At 41.1% G+C, this 19,006-nt stretch overlaps 1 protein-coding gene across 2 annotated transcripts in view; it reads left to right on the forward strand.

Moving 5' to 3' along the window:
* Positions 1-834: 834 nt before the first annotated feature.
* Positions 835-19,006, forward strand: part of pxdc1b (PX domain containing 1b) — a 32,533-nt gene continuing 14,361 nt past the window's right edge. For both annotated transcript variants that reach the window (XR_005006094.1, XM_036558813.1), the window contains exons 1-2: positions 835-1,491; positions 18,829-18,920. Coding sequence is in view for 1 of the 2 variants with exons in the window: in XM_036558813.1 (XP_036414706.1) it covers positions 1,236-1,491; positions 18,829-18,920 (348 nt within the window). In the remaining variant the exon portion in view is untranslated. The remainder of the gene's footprint in view (positions 1,492-18,828; positions 18,921-19,006) is intronic.

A 19,006-nucleotide genomic window follows, 5' to 3' on the forward strand; every position in this document is an offset into this window, starting at 1 on the left:
AGCAAAGGGTTCTTTGAGTGTTCACGGTTCTATACAGAATGACTCTCTGTACTGAAGAACCCTGGTAGAACCATCTTTTTTAAGAGTGTACAGAAAGCGTTATTTACTGATATTTATTTGAAGTGTTGTGATTGATTAATTAATTAATTGTTCGTTTAATTTCTCACCCATAATTGTTTTGCTGGGCTGCTTGTGAGTGAGAACCGAACGGTAATAAAATGGGGTTCTAACTTAACAAAATAACATTTGAGTTATTTGAACTTAATAAGTTGATCCTAAAACAGATTCTTCTTTCATTAATTTACAAATCAGAAGTTCAACTTCAAATTTTAAGGCAGTCTTAAAAGTTTATACTAACTTTTTAAAGTTAAAACAACTTTTTGTAAACTGCAAAAAGTGGTATCTTGTCAAGTAAACGTATCTTAAATCTAGTCGATACATCTAATATTTCTCATTTTGAGGTTGTTGCAAACTTATTATAGGATTATTTAACTTATTTTCAACACTTTTACCTGTTTTAAGTAATTTTATTAAGTAAAATTATCTCACTTTGTGCTTGAAACAGGCTAAATTATCTGCCAGTATAATGAGACAATTTTACTTAATTAAACCACTTAAAACAGGTAAAACAGGTAAGAATGTCCAGAAATAAGTTAAATAATCTTAAAATAATCTCAAAATTAGAAACAGTAGATACAGATATACTAGAATTGAGCTCATTTTGCTTGACAAGAGACTTTTTTGTAGTGTACAGTGTGCTAGCCAATCGCAGCGTAGGGGGCGGGGCCTGACCGAATATGGGTGGGTAAAAAAATAACTTCTCGGGGAGGGAGAGAGAAGAAGCGAGAGGAGGAAAGAGAGAGAGAAGAGTTTATAGAGAGGACAGAAGACCGGAGACTGTTTTTAAAGCTGGTCAGCCGAAACACCGCCTGTTCCTCCACTTTAAACTGGACCGGACCGGACCCTCAGCCAGGGGGCGAACTTTTCTGGACAGTTCTGCACAACAGCCCGCGGATTTAAGTGTCTTTGGGCGGATGATGAGGAGTCCCGAGTTTCGGGCGAGGCTTTGACTCCCACCGCCTGGTTTAGGAGGCCGTTTAGCTGAGCTGTCAGGATCCAGCCTCGCTGGGTTCGGCTCGGTTTCGTCCGCTCTCCTCCGCCGCCGCGGGCTGTTCTGACTCCGTAAGGGCAGTTGGAGTGTGTCTGGACGCGATGCTGGACTGACCGAGCCCGGGATGGCCTCGGCGGTGTTTGAGGGCACCTCTCTGGTGAACATGTTCGTGAAGGACTGCTGGGTGAACGGCGTCCGCAGACTCATCATCAGCGGGACGGGAGAGGAGGAGGAGTTCTTCGAGCTCCGGACCGAGTGGTCCGACAGGAACGTGCTGTACTTACACCGCAGCTACTCGGACCTCGGGCGGCTCTTCAAAAGACTGCTGGAGTGTTTCCCCGAAGACCGGAGAGACCTGTCCAAGTCCGCTCTTCTAGAAGGTCAGTGCCCGCAAACTAACTGCCAGCATTACAGGTGGCACGATACGATACCATCGATACTGAAACCGGGGTTCTGATTGGGCTACTCATTAGTAAAGCGTCTTCTCTTCTCTTCTCTTCTCTGCTCTTCTCTTCTCTTCTCTGCTCTTCTCTTCTCATCTCTTCTCTTCTTTTCTCTTGTCTTCTGTCGTCTTCTCTTCTCCTCTCTTCTCTTCTCTCGTCTTCTCTTCTCTTCTCTTCTGTTGTCTTCTCTTCTGTCGTCTTCTCTTCTCTTCGTCTTCTCTTCTCTTCTCGTCTTCTCTTCACCTTCACATTTCTTCTCTTCTTTTCTCTTCTCTTCTGTCATTTCTCTTCTCTTCTCCTCTTCTTTTCTTTTCTGTCCTCTTCTCTTCTCATTTCTTCTCTTCTCTTTTCTTCCTTTGTCTTCTCTTCTCTTCTGTTGTCTTTTCTTCTTCTCTTCTGTTCTCTTTTCTTCTGTTGTCTTCTCTTCCGTTGTCTTCCCTTCTTCTCTTGTCCTCTCTTCTCTTCTCTTTTTTCTCTTCTATTGTTTTGTTTTGTCCTCTTCTCTTTTCTTCTGTTCATTTCTCGTTTCTTCTTTTCTCCTTTTCTTTTCTCATCTTCTCTTCTCTTCTCTTCTTTTTTCTTCTCTTGTTTTCTCGTTTTCTCTTCTCTTCTCTTCTTTTTTCTCTCATTCTTTTCAATTTCACTCTCAATTTCTCTTTTTCTGTTTATTCAGTTAAACTTTGAATAATAAGTTAACAGATTTAAAACACAAATTATTCTTCTTTTAACTCAATGTTAAGTTCAGTGGACTCAGAATTTAAAGTTAACCTGGTTACTTACTTTTTAAGTTAAAGCTATAATAATTTTGGGGTTTTAATTTGTGATTTAGGCCAACAGAGAATCCTACACACACTTTCAGTGCTGGTAATATTTTCTGATTTAGGCTGATTTAGGCTATCAAAATTCCTACATACAGTTTTCATAGAGCTGCCTGTAAATATGTAATACGGCTGATACTGATACTGACTCGATATCTGAGCTAACATTATTTTTATAACACTTTATTTAAGATCAGCAACTAAAAGTAGACTATCATGCAAACTTCTCAGACACTTCACTTCCCTAAAGGATGAAATACACTGCTAACAACATCACATGACACACTGAGTGTGTGCTATTTCAGGCTAGATTGCAGGAGAAGATCTGATTCATACTTCTTTACCCTCCAATAAACGATCCAGGGTTTTTTCCTGATGTGAGCTCAATACCAATACCTGGTAACAGTCACGGCTCTAGTTTACACAAGTTAACTGCAGTTTCAGCCGCCACGTTTCAGGTCAGATGGAATTTAGCCCAGTTTATCTAAATCAATGATGTGCCACACATCTCCATCTTGCTGTGGGCCAAGGTTCAAGCGGTTTGCTCAATAATTCACCGAGCTGTACACAGTGACACAGAGAGCAGCTGCCATGTAGCCTCCTGCCCCTCACACTGATGACGCACTGACCGGCTTCTCATGAAATAATGAGCCATTTCTGGACAGCGTTCTCATATTCATATTCATACAGATCCTCTGCTGATTTTCTGAAGTTAGTTACGGAATTTAGATACAGAAAAACCTACAATAAATACAGAATTTTAGGATTTAATTCAACCCTAAAGTCAAGAGCGGTGCTATAACATCCTGCTTTACCAGCATCCTGAGTTCTGCACAGTGCTAGGGTCCCAGTCCCATTTCACCCCTCGCCCCCACCACTTAGCCCTACCCCTCCGTTTTGCGTGTTCATGTCTAGGGGTAGGGTGTCCTGATCCTTGTTGAGATAGAGGGGGAGGGTGAAGTGTTGAGGCTACATGACTCCAAACAGAGAGTTATGAGAAAAAAAGAAAAACTGGCGAGACGGAGAAGAAGAAACCAAAGAAACCCACAAATGTGAGAATTTACTCTGGTAAAAATTACGATAACCATCATATTATCTTAGTTTAATGTTGTTTCAGTGTATTATGGTCATAAAAACTTGTTAATAGTTTGCTAGTGTTTCGGTAGCTAGCTAACTTTCCCGTTCCACCTTAAATAGTCCAGCAGTTCTGACACCTGAAGCGCCAGAATGTAACTTCTGCCCCATTTAAGGTGGAACGGGAGAATTAGAATGAGAATCTGGTGAATATCTGACTTCAGCTTCATATCACTGAAGAATTAGGGGTGGGTGATAATAAATAATTGCCCCCCTCTTTGAAGTCATATGATGCCCTAAATGTAACTAAAGCCCAGCAGTGAGGAGCTGAACTTCACCCTCCTCTGCTGTCACTGCAGACTGGCAGGGTCGCCTACAGAGCAGCGCTGGTAGCTGTTAATGAAGTGATGCTCTTTTTATTTGAGATTCTCCAATATCCTCCTAAGTCTGTTCTTAAGTGTGTTCTTGATAAAGCTCTTAAGAAAAACTCTACGTCAGGTTCATGACGTGTTCTTAAAGCGCAGAACTGTTCTCACCTTTGTGCTCTTGAGTGTGTGTAGATTCTGTTCTTACCTGAGAACAAACCCCACATAAGAGAACATCGGTGAGTCAGAGTCTTCGTCAGAACTGTGTAAGTGGGTTTAAGAAGAGATTTCTTCTTAAGAACGGTTGATGAATGAGGCCCAATGGTCCTATACAGAACCATGAACACTCAATCAACCATTCGCTTACCTAAATGGTTCTCTGCTTGGTGAAGTGGTTCTTCAGATTGATGGAGAATGTACTGCATATGGTTCTATATAGCACCAAATAGGGTTCTGCTATTGTTATGATGTAAAACATATACAACACATTCTCCATCAATCTGAAGAACCATTTCACCATGCAAAGAACCACTTAAGCATGCAAAGTGTTCTTTGAGTGTACGTCGTTCTATACAGAACCATTGCCATGACTACAGAACCTCCTTTTTATGTTATCAGAGTGTATAATATGTTTGTAACTCCAACACAGAATTGCTCCCAGAATTGTTTTGAATAGGTGCAGTAAGCTTATGGAACATGTGATTTTATACGAGTTTATATGAATAAACTATTTTAATTTATGTCAGTATGAACCTGTTTTGTTTCATAAAGGCTCCCAAACGTTCGTGACGAGGAAACAGATTGTCTCCTGTCGCAGGGCGCTGTAACCGCAGTACTGTTGCAGGATCTGAGCGATGCTGTGCAGCAGTTTGAGTGTTGGGGATCTTCCTGTACAGCCCAGTTTGAGTGTTTTCACTTCTCTACTATGTTGATATCAAACCTTCAGCCACTAATGAGGCCCTTCAGGACCTAAGAAGACACTAGACGGTCCTGTGCTGGAGGGTCAGTGCAGATAAGCAGCTCTCAGCCTGATACCGATGATGAAGACAGATAAGCCTTGAACTTTTGTGCTGTGACTTCTCCCTCCAGCCGTCTCTTACCGCACTGCCTCCTCCTCATCTTCACAGCTGTGCTCGCCTTCCTCTCAGCTCTGTGTTCAATCAGGCTTCTACATCTGTGAACAGTTACTGTGATTATTAGAGCCCCACCGAACGCCTGAACTGCTCCCATGCACTCAGTGGGGTGAGCGGCAAAGCCGGCGCTATTGTAGTTTAAGAGAGTGCAGTTTTCAAATCGCAGGAGCTGCAATTTTTTAAAATTATTAGAACCATTGTCTTTCCTAAAGAACCTTTGAAGAACCACCTTTTTTAAGAGTGCAGAACCATTTGCATGCTTACGTGGTTCTCTGTATGGTCAAATAGTTCTTCAGATTGATGGAGAATGTGTGGTTCTATATAGCACCAAAAAGCTTCCTGCTATTGGTACGATGTCAAGCTTGTAACAGCAGAAGAACCACTTTTGGTGCTATACAGAACCATAGAACTCATGGTTCTGAATAGAACCATTGCCTTTACTAAAAAACCCTTGAAGAACCACCTTTTTTAAGAGTGCAGAACCATTTGCATGGTGAAATGGTTTTTTGTATGGTCAAATGGTTCTTCAGATTGATGGAGAATGTGTTGTATAGAACCTTTTGATAATGGTTCTATATAGCACCAAAAAGCGTCCTGCTATTGGTACGACGTCAAGCTTGTAACAATAGAAGAACCATTTTTGGTGCTATACAGAACCATAGAACTTATGCTTCTAAATAGAACCATTGCCTTTACTAATTAACCCTTGGGGAGTGTAGAACCATTTGCATGGTGAAATGGTTCTTCAGGTTGACGGAGAATGTGTTCTATATGGTTCTGTATAGAACTTTTTGAAAATGGTTCTATATAGCACCCATAAGGATTCTGCTATTGTTACGATGTACTATTTTTGTTGTTGAATAGAACCATTGAACTCATGGTTCTAAGCAGAACCGTTGCTTTTACTAAAAAAAACCCTTGAAGATTCATCTTTTTTGGTAGTGTGTAGAACCATTTTCATGCTTAATGGCTCTTCAGATTGATGGAGAATGAGTTATAAACACCTTTTTGAAAATAGTTCTATAAAGCACCAAAAAGGGTTCTGCTATAGTTACAATATATGCTATATAGAACCATAGAACTTTTGCCCTTACTAAAGAACCCTGGCAAATCCATCTTTCTTTTAAGAGTGTAGAACCATTTGAATGCTAAAATGGTTCTTTGCATGGTCAAATCATTCTTCAGATTAATGGAGAGTGAGCCATATAGGGTACCGTATAGAACCTTTTTGAATATGGTTCTATATAGCACTAAAGATTAATCCACTACTGTGCAGTGCAGTAGTTTCCATCAAGAAGTACCCTTTCATGATTTGAAGAACTCTTTAATCATGCAAAGGGTTCTTTGTGTTCATGGTTCTAAACAGAACCGTTGCCTTCACTAAAGAACCCTTGAAGAAGCGTCTTTTTAGCGTGTAGGCCTGCTGTGTTGCACTGAGACGGGCGCCTTTGCTGAGTTCCTGTGTAATTAAGCTGTATGAAACGTCTTGATTATACAGCTCCTCTTTGTTGGGATGGTACTGGTTCCTCCTCCATCGCTGCGCCACCAGCCTTCCATCCAGACACCACAGCGCTGTCGTCAGTGGATTGGCGTCTGGCACGCCGCTCGGGGATGGCGCGATGCCCAACTCGTGCCACATCTATAATCAGCCGTGCTGCCTCTCTCTATTGTCTGTGGGCGCTGAGGCAGAGCGCTGAGGCAGAGCGCTGTGGAAACTCCACAACAGCTTTACTGCCTGATCTTCATCTCTCGCCTCCGGGGATAAACATCCACACGGCTCTAGAACCCAGTCGCCTAAAACCAACGCAGCATGGAGAAATGACTCTCTCCCCCTTATTCGTCTTCTCTTTGTGATCTCTCGCTCCTTCTCCTCTGTCATTCATCATGTGGCTCTCTGCTGCTCAGATGTTGCGATTAGATCCAGAGCGCGTTTCCTCCACGAGTCACCTCCGTTACGTTTGTGCCTGTAACATATAAAAGCCTGCAGATATAATTAGCCTCTCGCCTTTAATTTCCTGCTCAGCTCAATATTTAGTTTGCGCTCTTGTAGTTGGCGCTGAGGTGCGAGCTGGCGCTGCACTGTTTGGGCTCTAAATTTACCTCCCTGGCTCCGGCTTCTCTCCGCCGCCCGTTCCAAAGGGCTAGCACTTGTTTAGTTACCCAGAGTCGCCAAGGTAACGAGGGAGAGACGGACAGTGCTTCTCTGGATTATGTCACTGCTGCCGGGCAGAGGAATGAATAAGGGAGGAAGTGTTCCTAAATTCAGCCCCCTCATAGCTTCTGAGACCACCCCCAGCACTCATACCAGACACGGGACGAGTGGCGTTGGCACGTGAGGACGAGCGGACATGCTAGAACCGTGCCATGTCAGCTGCTTTTTTACAAGGCTTTTTTAGGTGACCTGGTCAGACTTTGTTAAGGCCTCTTCAAATGCAGTTATTGATCTTAAGGCTGGCTTTATTAGGTGAAACTTTCTAGCAACTAGTTGGATGAGTTGTCTGTGTTGTTGTTTTGATTGGCTGTTTCATGAAACTTGTTTTATGAAGTTGAGTGTCTTGCAACTTTTGCAGCTGAGTTCCAGATGATTTGCAGAATATGCTGCCTTACGCAACTTAAGTGTTTCATATGACCTGGACAAACATTGTTAAGAGCTGGCTGGCTTTATGAGGTGAAACCTTCGTGCAGCTAGTTGGATGTTGTGATCTTTGTTATTGATGATTGGAGTGGCTGTTTCATGAAATTTGTTCTATGAATTTAAGTTTTGAAGCTGTTGCAACTGAGCTCCAAATAAATTGCAGGACGCTCTGCTTTATGTGAGTCAAGTGCAATTTAGTTTCATGTAGGTTTCAAGCAACTAAACTTGTTTGAAAGTTTTAACGTGAATTCAGTCTAAGACTTTTGTGTATTTTCTGTAACTTTAAAGAAGTGACTGTTTCATATGACCTGGACAAACATTGTTAAGGACTCTTCAAATTCAGTTATTGATCTTAAGGCTGGCTCTATGAGGTGAAACCGTCATGCAACTAGTTGGATGTTGTGAGTTGTCTGCGTTATTGTTGTTTTGATTGGCTGTTTCCTGAAATTTGTTCAATGAATTCAAGTCTTGCAGCTGTTGTGACTGAGTTCCAGATTAATTGCAGGACATTGCCTTATGCAAATTAAGTGCAATGTAGTTTCATGTAGGTTTTAAGCAACTAAATGTGTATGAAAGTTTTAACGTGTAAAGTCTTTTGTGTATTTTCTGTAACTTTTCAGAAAATGACCTGGACAAACATTGTTAAGAACTCTTCAAATTCAGTTATTGATCTTAAGGCTGGCTTTATAAGCTGAAACTTTTGTGCAACTAGTTGGATGTTGGGAGTTGCCTGCAACATAATTTAAGTGCAACATGACAGTTATGAAGCACTTCAAACACAATCAAATTTGCTATTATACATTCAAATACTCCACTAGATTGCCCAATTAGCAGCTCATATTTTTGATATGCTGTTATTTTGTTGCTATAAAGTCAAATTTGCAACATTTTTATCATGTTTTATCCAGCTTTCATACAGCTTCCATATATATATATATATGGAAATTGTTCTCAAGAATGCTGGGTTTAGGTTATTTAATTCATTAGAAACCTCTTATGCTCAGTTCTTGTGCTTTTACATGTAAAGTCAGCCTAAGACTTATTATTCAGTAACTACTATAAGACGAACGTGTTGGGCTGTCAGACTTTATTTTCACAGTTCTGCTAATATGTAAGTTGTGCAGTATCAGCGTGAGGATGTGAAGTGTGATCCCACATACAGGGTTTAAACAAATATTCCAGCGTTTTTCCATTTAACATCTCAACATCTGTCACAGTCAGTTTGAAGGTATGAGGTAAACAGTGATACGCTTGCTTGCGATACCGTTGTCAGAGTGAAGAGATGGATGAGTGTGAACAGCATGACGAGACCTTTCATTTCACTGCAATCACTGTGAAACAGCGGTTTCCTTATCAGCTGCTTGTGCACGTTCACTGTCCACTGTCCACTGTCAGCTTCTGTCAAGTCACTTGACTGTTGGTCTTGCAGGCTGACTGTGTGAAATAGTGTGAAGAAATTCTGCTAAACATCCACCTAAAAATACATGTATTGAAGGGGAATTCCACCAATTTTTTTTCAAAATTTCTGTGTAATTAAACTTCTAAGACATAAAGAGTCATTCAGAGTGGTTTGGTGTGAAACGCTCTGTTCTAGATAATCTTACTGAGTCAGAACTGTTCACAGTGGTGGTGATAGGAACCAGACGTCCACCTCTAAAAGCTCCCTCACAGAAAGTTCCTACATGAAATGGTTATGAATTCACTGCCTGATGACTGAGACACTGTTTTATGATAGTTTAGAGAACTTAAACTCCATTCATGGTGGAGGGATACATGCAGGGCGCTGTGAGGCAAAATGGTCCCCAAAGAAAACTTATTATTTCAGATTTTCCACTATTTTCCATCATCAACATTCATATAGACTCAGAAGACTCGTGTAGGTTCACTGGTGGTTCTGGACAGTAAATAAAATGTCTATATTTGTGTTAGATATCATGACCATTACGTTCCGATCACCACACTCTTAAAAATGATGGTTCTAAGGGTTCTTTACTAAAGTAAGTTCTATATGGAACTGCTTTATGCTTAAATGGTTCTTTGCACGGTGAAATCGTTCTTCAAACTGATGGAGAAGGTGTTCTATATGATTCTGTGTATAACTTCCTGAATATGGTTCTATATAACACCAGAAAAGGTTCTGCTACTGTTGGAATATACTATATTGAACCATAGAACTCTTGGTTCTAAATAGAACCACTGCTCTTGAAGGACCATCCTTTTAAAGAGGGTAGAACCATTTGCATGCTTGAATGGTTCTTTCCATGGTGTATATAGTTCTAAATAGAAGTTTTTTTAAAAATGGTTCTGTATAGCAGCAAAAAGTGTCCACTGTTCTACTGTTCTTAGCTGCTGCCAAGCTTGTATACAATAGAAGAACCCGTTTTGCTGCTCTATAGAACCATATTCAAGACATTCTCCATCAATCTGAAGAACCATTTCACCATGCAAAGCATAAAATGGTTCTATATAGAACTTACGGTTCTAAAAAGAATCGTTTTCTTTACTAAAGAACCCATGAAGTACCATCTTTTTTAAGAGAGCACTGTAAAGAAAGTTTCTCTAGAATGTAATATTTCACATAAATCCACTCTGAATGGGTTTGTTTACATCTTAACTACTGAATTATGCAGAAAAGTTGAAAATTCAGTGGAATTGCCCTTTAACAGAACTGAATGATGACCTTTTGTTGAACTAATCGGTCGAGAGTGATTTACACCGTGCTTGGTGTGTTCTGCACTCGGCTGTGGCTAATCTTTATCATCAGGGATGCTGATAAGACCAAATGGCTGAGGTGTGAAATTCGTGACTTGAGTCAGACTCGAGTCCAAGTCATATGACTCGAGTCTGACTCAAGTCACAAATTTCAGGACTTGAAACTCGACTCGACAAAATCAAGAAAGACTTAGGACTCGACTTTGACATCCACATCACTAATTCTGACTCTGACTTGGACTTCAGCCTTATGACTCGGAAAGACTCGAGACTCAAAGCGGAAGAAAGGTGGAGAGTCAGACTGCAGATGGGACTCTACACAGGCGATTATTGTTCATATGAACGGATTCGTTTCCTGCCGTAAATTGAATAAACAGCAGCATCAGATGTCTGTTTCTGTGTTTACGCTCTGCTTATTTAATTTCGGAACATGAGTGAAGCGTTTAGAGTTCTACTTCGCCTCTATAAGCTGGAAACAAGAGAAGCATCAGCAGCATCAATAAACCCTCACTCAGTGCTTAAACTCTTACTGGAGAAATGACCAGGCGAACTGACCGTTTTCCTCATGATAAAGAATCACAGCGTCTCCGTTCGACTGATTTCACAGCTTCTGCAGGTGAAACAAGCTCAACATTCACCACGAGGCTGAAGTCGACTTTTTTCCACCAGCTTCTTATTTGAATTTTCCGTTCCGCCTTAAAAGGTGCAGCAGTGAGGCGCTGGACTGTAACTGCTGCACCATTTAAGGTGGAATGGAAAATTCAAATAAGAAGCTGGTGAACAAAGTCAACTGCAGCTTCACTCATTCACCATCATTCTGCTGTCTTTTCTGTAGACTCTGTTCAGCTCCGTCATTTTGGTTCTGTTGTTAGTTTTTAGTGCTGAACTCGTTTTCGTGCTGAGCTAGTTTTAGTGCTGTGCTAGTTTTAGTGCTGAACTCGTTTTAGTGCTGAGCTAGTTTTAGTGCTGAACTCGTTTTAGTGCTGAACTCGTTTTAGTGCTGAGCTAGTTTTAGTGCTGTGCTAGTTTTAGTGCTGAACTCGTTTTAGTGCTGAGCTAGTTTTAGTGCTGAACTCGTTTTAGTGCTGAGCTAGTTTTAGTGCTGTGCTAGTTTTAGTGCTGAACTCGTTTTAGTGCTGAGCTAGTTTTAGTGCTGAACTCGTTTTAGTGCTGAACTCGTTTTAGTGCTGAACTCGTTTTCGTGCTGAGCTAGTTTTAGTGCTGAACTCGTTTTAGTGCTGTGCTAGTTTTAGTGCTGAACTCGTTTTAGTGCTGAACTCGTTTTCGTGCTGAACTCGTTTTAGTGCTGAACTCGTTTTCGTGCTGAACTCGTTTTCGTGCTGAACTCGTTTTAGTGCTGAGCTAGTTTTTATTTTATTCCTATGTGCCCAATGTTCCTAAAAATATTGTTTTAGTTCAGTACTTTTTAAAATTCTTCGCATGTGTAGTGGCGCTGCTCTTTGTGTATACATTCTGTGTACCGTGGATTTTGTATTTTGGTTGAAAGGGTAAAAATACTACTAATAATAATAATACAGCAGCTCTAACTGTCATACAGCGCAGTACTGGTACCTTTATTCAGTGTTGACGGCCTTAAATTAGCTGAAGAGTGAAGACTGACTTGTTTAGGACTCAAAGATTAGGACTATTGACTTGGGACTCGACTTGAGACTCGCCCGTACTGACTTGGTACTTGAATCAAGACTCGACTATCTTTACTTGGGACTTGACTCGGAACTTGAGTGTCAAGACTTGAGACTTACTTGTTGCTTGCAACTTAGTGACTTGTTCCCACCTCTGCCAAAGCGTTGTCTTTCTGAAAGGGAAGTGCTTTTATATATAAGCCCTTCATTTTAGCTTTTGAACACACACACACACACACACACACACACTCATACTGCCTAATGGCTTCGTCCAAGGAAAGCTATGAGCCCACAGGAAGTGGACACAGGAAATCGACATTTCCATGGGACGTCCTGTCAGGAAGAGCGCTGTTGGAGGCCAGGGAGGAATGCGACACACAGCTGGAGCTGCAGTGTCAGCTGCCATCTTTATTTTTCTAAGGTGGCATCTTCCTTACAGCTTTCAGACTCGCCCTGGTTAGAACGCCAGCGGTTCTACTCTGCTCTTATTTTGTTTCAGGTTGCCAGCCGAGCGTGACTATCAGTCACACTTCCTGTTACAGTCTGCGCTGATCTGTGTGCAACCTAAACACTCAGTCCAGCCTGTCTGAGAGAGAGAAGCTTCTGTCTGTTCTGTGTGAAACTGTCCTGACCTTTAACCATAAATGTTTTATTCAGCTGTTAATCTTAAGACATTATTATTCACTAATGAATAAATCATTCTGTAATATCACTGAAACTAGAGCAGTTATTAGTAGGGGTGGGAGAAAAAAGAAAGTGATATTATAGGTAAAAATAGTATCAGCATTTTATTAGTCTACCAATACGTAGTCCAGGGGTCACAACCCAAATGTTAAGAAGAGCCATTTTGTCCTTTCAGCAAAAAATCAAAGCACCTTGAAAGCCACAACATTTTATGTCCATGTCTCAGTATGTCCTAATGTACTAGCACAGGCTAAAAGTATGATATAAATAAAAACACAGACTTACTTTGATCTCCTTTAAGCTTTAGCTCAGCTATAGCTGCTTTTCTCGCATCTCCAGCAGGAAACTTTTCCACAAAAGTAGAACAGTTTCTTGTAAAATGTCTCTCGATTTTTTACGAGGCTGAAGTCGCTTCTCATTCGCCAGCTTATTGTTCAAATTTTCCCATTCCACCTTAAATGGTGCCTGAGGCGCCAGAATGTAAAGGTGGAACAGGAAAATTCCAACTATAAGCTGGCGAATGAGGAACTGAATTGAGCTTTGTGACTTTTTAGTGTTTCAGTTTCTCGTTGCAGATTAAACGTATCAGGAAACCAGCTGGAGTGATTATAAACACAAATAAGTCCATTCGTCTCCAAATTATCAATGTTCATCTTAAATCTCTCTCTTTGCCGTTTCGTTAGCTACTAGCTAGGTGAGATTGTTGTCTGTGTTGCTATGGTGACCAGCAGTCTGCGCTGATCTTCAGGGTTAAAGGGTGAATCAGCAGTTCTACATTAACTCCAGAGTTTAAGACCATTTATTGTTAAACTGTGTTGAACGATCAGCAGAGCTTTATTTTACTGTAAAGGAGGATTATTTTATTTTTACCTACTAATCTGATTCAGCTGTGGAGCCACAACAGGACAGTAAAAGAGCTGCATGAGGGTCTGGAGCCACATATTGCCGACCCTGAACTAGCCCAGTAGAATACTCAAGTGTATTTCTTTCTTAAGCCCTATTCGGACATAGATTTACATGAGGAGGTGGGCACTGTCATTTTTACTGCCGTTCTCAGTGATTTTAGTCCCATCTGAATACATTATGTCAGTCATTTTTACTGACTGCACACTCCCAGATGTGATCCCAGATGTATCCAGGGCAGCTTAACATGGTAGACCAATGCAGTGATGGAAGTCCTGCCTGTATCCCCACCTGAATGTGGAATTGAGCTCTGCTCTCTTTGTGTCTTTTATCTTCCATAAAATGAGCTGTAGAAATAACCTCCAATTCCACTGGTCCCGTGAGAATCAACATGTGGGTAGAAGTGACACTGTGGAAAAGGAGTTTTTAAGTCTGGAGGCTCTCGAGAAAACATTTACTTGGATTCTCTGTGGCTAAATGAAGCTTAGTCATTGCTTGCTATCAGTCATTGGTCAAGACTACTGATTCATGTATCCACTCTTGTAAGTAGCTCTTGGCAAGAAGATCTGCTAGTGCTGTGTGATATGGTTAAAAATAAAAAAATAAAAGTAAGTTTTTTGAATAAACTATATATCTTGATATTAATTATGTATAAAAAGGCTTAAAATAATGATTTTTGACCTAGAATTTGGTCATACAAAATTCTAAGTGCAATGTTAAGTGCAATAAGAACTAACATACAGTGAAAAAAAGAAAATAATCAAGGGCTGTTTTCACTCAGTTATTAGAGGAATGGTATGTAGTCATGTAACTTCTGTACTGCAGGGGATGTGATTTGAGACGGTGACTGAATTTTTACCTTGCCTGTCTTTCTCTCAGTACATAAAGGCCCAATTCCATTTCGCCCCTCGCCCCTACCACTGAGCCCTTAGCCCTCCCTTTTGCATGTTCACATCTAGCGGTAGGGTGTCCTGAGTCTTACTGAGATAGAGGGGTGAAGTGTTGGGGCTACATGGGCCCTCCAAACGGAGGTTTTTCAGAGACTCCAAACAAAGTGATATGGGAAAAAAGGACAGCTGAACAAGAGACCAAAGAAACCCACAAGTGTGAGAATTTTCTACGTCAAAAAAATCTGATGACCATCGTATTATCTTAGTATCTTTAATGTCTTTTTTTAAATGTATTATGGTTGTTTTCTTCATAACAAGCATAGAAAAATCACTACTAGTATGCTGATGTCTTGGTAGCTAGCTAAATTTCCTGTTCCACCCTAAAAGGTGCAGCAGTTCTGACACCTAAAGTGCTCCATTTAAGGTGGAACAGGAAATTCAAATGAGAATCTGGTGAATATCTGACTTCAGCTTCATATCACTGAAGAATTAGGGGTGGGTGATAATAAATAATTGTCCCCCTCTTTGAAGATCATATGATGCCCTAAATGTAACTAAAGCCCAGCAGTGAGGAGCTGAACTTTACCCTCCTCTGCTGTCACTGCAGACTGGCAGGGTCGCCTACAGAGCAGCGCTGGTAGCTGTTAATGAAGTGATGCTCTTTTTATTTGAGGGTCCCATTTCAGAGGGAGGATTTCAACCACTACCCTGTAACTCAGCTCCAAGGGGCAACACTCGAAAACAAGGGGTAGGGGTGAAAATAAGGAATAGGACTGGGCCTTACTCTTATCCAGAGCAGTTTACCATGGTAGACAAATGCAGCAGTAGAAGTCCTGTCTGGATTTCCACCTGATCGTGGATGTGAACCCTGCTCTCTTGGGTGTGGGGCAGTGGTGTTATCCACTATGCTATCCAGGTTCTTTGCATGCATTATATTAACAAGTGAGGTTTCCATTTTGAGGCTTAACACGAGGCTTAAGCATTAGACTTCTGTCATAGTCATGATGCAGCCTAATTTTGTATCTACACAAAATTGTTGTCAATATACTGTTAATATGCAGTACCTTGTCCAGCCGTTGTGTCTGCTTAATATTTAAATGCAGGAGAATGTTAAATGTCATTTTGCAATTAGGTTTTGCTTCAAAAAGTCAAATATATTGTGTTTTATGACTAATCAAAAGTAATAGACTGTAGTGTATGACAATGCTAGACATGTCACAAAGACAAAAAACTATTTTATTTTATTTTATTTTAGTATCATGATAATATTGTATTGTGGGGCCTCTATTGATTCCCACCACTAAGTAAAGGGACAGAACTGTGGACCTACATACAGGTCTTCAGGGTTTAAGGGGTTAAAGCAGTGGTATTCAGTCCCAGTGCTTGGGGCCTCTGCACTGCACATTATTGTTCTTTTGCCTACTCTTGACTTTGTACACCTGATTCTTATGGAGAGTTTGGTGATTAGCCAGTAAGTTGATTCAGGAGTGCCTGGAGTGGAAAAACTCTAAATCACTGTGCAGGGACCCAGAACTGGTACTGGGACAGATTCTTATGAAGGGGCAGCCCTGCTCCTCAGGGTCCCTTAACATCCTAAGCCAGTGATTTACAACAGGCCCTCTCAGAGCTGAGACCAGGCAACAGTCCCCCAGCTGGACATTATCTGTCAACTAGTTAAACTGTCTCGTTTCTGCATAAAACATATTGTGTTCTTGAGAATAGTCTTGAACTTGGGAGCTTTAAAATGTGTAGTGCAGTGCAGGCAGGGGTGGAAGAGTCCCCAAGAACCAGAGGTGATTTACCCAGCTAATCCTTCTTTGCTGCCCCGGGGGCTGATGTCATCAGCTTGGGTCAGCAGTAATGAATAGCTGTTACATCGGGGCCGAGGCTGGTGAGCTCTGACACAGTAGACTTTGGTGTGAAAAAAGCTGCTGTGTGGTCAGTGTCTGTATGTATTTGAGTTAGTGTGACTGACTCGGACTTCGTCACTGTGGTCATCCTCGTCGCCATCTTCATTATTGTCATCATGGAAAGAGTGAAGTTATTCTGAGTGGGTGGAGCTCGCATGAATAGACTGCAACATCATGTGTCAGTCTGTCTTGTTTCCTACAGAGTCCAGAAACTTTTCCACTTTTAGGCCATGAGAAAATTGACCCTGGTATTTCGTGACTTGCTTACAGTTAACTAAGCCACTCCTTTCCTGTTCACATCTTGCTAGTTTTGTTATCCTTTTTCTTCTGGTTTTCAGCCAGCCCCGTTCTTCAAGTATCAGAGTCGTTCAGAAGTCAGTTCATGTGAGTCCAAGTCAAGTCTCAAGTCCCTGGTTTGCGAGTCTGAGTCGAAACTCGAGTCTTTAGTAGAGAATTTTACTTCAGTCTCGTTTTTAGCTGCAGGCTTTGCACTGTACAGAAGGAAATGTCTACTAAAAGCCTGTCAGATCCCACACAGCTTCAGTTATACAGAAAAGCCTTCAGTCTAAAGGACAGAACTGAAGTGCTACACTTGGTGATGCTGCATTTGAAGGAAAGAAGCAAAACTAGAAAGTTTTAAGAAGTTTTAATGGAATGTGATCTGTGACTTGCTCAAAGTTCAGATAGATCAGCTCACATCTTCAGCTAAATTAACTATTGCCTGGCTAACATTCTGTTCTAACTCTGTACAAGCCAACAATTTCAAGATGTTTTGCCTCTTTTCTGTACACACTATACATACTGTTCGTTCTGTCCTTCAAACTGAAGGGTTTTCTGTAATGAAAGGCTGATTATTTGAAACACCATGGTTTCTTGCACTATTACAGGTGTGGTTATGTTAGGTTAGGTATGCTACAGGTGTGGTTATGTTAGGTTAAGTATATTACAGGTGTGGTTATGTTAGGTTAGCTGTGTTACAGGTGTGGTTATGTTAGGTTAAGTATATTACAGGTGTGGTTATGTTAGGTTAGGTATATTACAGGTGTGGTTATGTTAGGTTAGGCCTGTTACAGGTGTGGTTATGTTAGGTGTGTTACAGGTGTGGTTATGTTAGGTTAGGATATTACAGGTGTGGTTATGTTAGGTTAGGCCTGTTACAGGTGTGGTTATGTTAGGTTAGGCCTATTACAGGTGTGGTTATGTTAGGTTAGGCCTGTTACAGGTGTGGTTATGTTAGGTTAGGCCTGTTACAGGTGTGGTTATGTTAGGTTAGGTATGTTACAGGTGTGGTTATGTTAGGTATGTTACAGGTGTGGTTATGCTAGGTTAGGTATGCTACAGGTGTGGTTATGTTAGGTTAGGTATGTTACCGGTGTGGTTATATTAGGTTAAGTATGATTCTCTATATAAAGCCATTGCCTTTACTTAAGAACCCTTAAAGAATCAATTTATTAACAGTGAAAGTTAGCTAGTACATAGCTAGTACATAGCTAGCACAGTGGCACTGCTCACCTCTGTATGTTAATGTTATCTTGCTTCATGTGGACTGCATCTTAAACTTTCTCCTGCATCTTAAACTTTCTCCTGACTAATTTTATCATCGTGATCAGGACTAGGTGAGAAAAATGAATTTAATTTAATGTTATATTATATTTAATAACAATATTTTCTTTTTCTCTTACTAGTCTCCCATTTTTTAGTACTTCTTTCCATTTCCTGGACATTTGCCTGTGAAAGACGTGGAATGGTCTGGGCCTGTTTTCAAACCACAAACACGCTCCATATTAGGAGTATAAGCCACTGCGAATTAAGCTTATTAGCACTTGAGCTCCTCGAGATCAACAGCAGTGCCTGGCTATGCTAACTTTAGCCTCTACAGACTGTTCTCTACAGTTGTTTAGAACTACTGATGATGTCGTTCTGTGCCTGACAGCCTCGTGTGCTGCAGGAATGTGAGCTGGAAAAAAGTTCTGTTCTTTTCTGTCTGCTGTTCTGAGGAGAGCAGAGATAGCGGTCAGCATTGTTTGAGTGGAAAGGTTAGCATTGTCAGCTGATGGTCAGCCTCTGGCTAATGTTTGCCGAGACTGTCTGGGGTCTGCCTGGTTGCTTTTGTGCGTGTTTCTGTGGACTCAGATAAGATGGCCTTATGTGCAGAAAGGTCACAGCCATGTGGGAAGGTTTTCCTGAATATAACGTAAAAAATAAAAGTGTAGAAATATGACACTGAAGCCGTTTTGAGAGCGAGCTGCAGGAGGAGTTATGGCAGGAGTCTAGACGGCGTGTAATTTGGGAAACAGTTTGCGGCCTGTGCAACCGTAACTAAATCCAGATGTGTTGCATTGTTTAAAGTTGAATTCTTTGACTTATTAAACAGATTATAATAAGACTTTTAATGAAAACAGTAAACACTCCCAGTCTAAACCGCTCTCTGACCTGGACCTGATGAGGCTGCTTTTGTATCTCTGGCTGCTGTCAGAGCTGTTGACGTTATTTCTTTCTGTCTGCAGGCCTTGTGAGGATTAAAGAAGCGAAGGACATCGAGGTCAAGCTGAACGAGGTGGAGAAGCTGCTGAAGAACACCATCAACATGCCATGGAAGGTCAGAAACCATCACCTCTCTTAACATACCAGAGAAGTTGTACAGCAAACATAGTAGATCTTTCGTAACTGTTAGGTCAAAGGTGA

Source organism: Colossoma macropomum, unplaced genomic scaffold (genome assembly GCF_904425465.1).
Source record: "Colossoma macropomum unplaced genomic scaffold, Colossoma_macropomum, whole genome shotgun sequence".
NCBI classification, from domain to species: domain Eukaryota; kingdom Metazoa; phylum Chordata; class Actinopteri; order Characiformes; family Serrasalmidae; genus Colossoma; species Colossoma macropomum.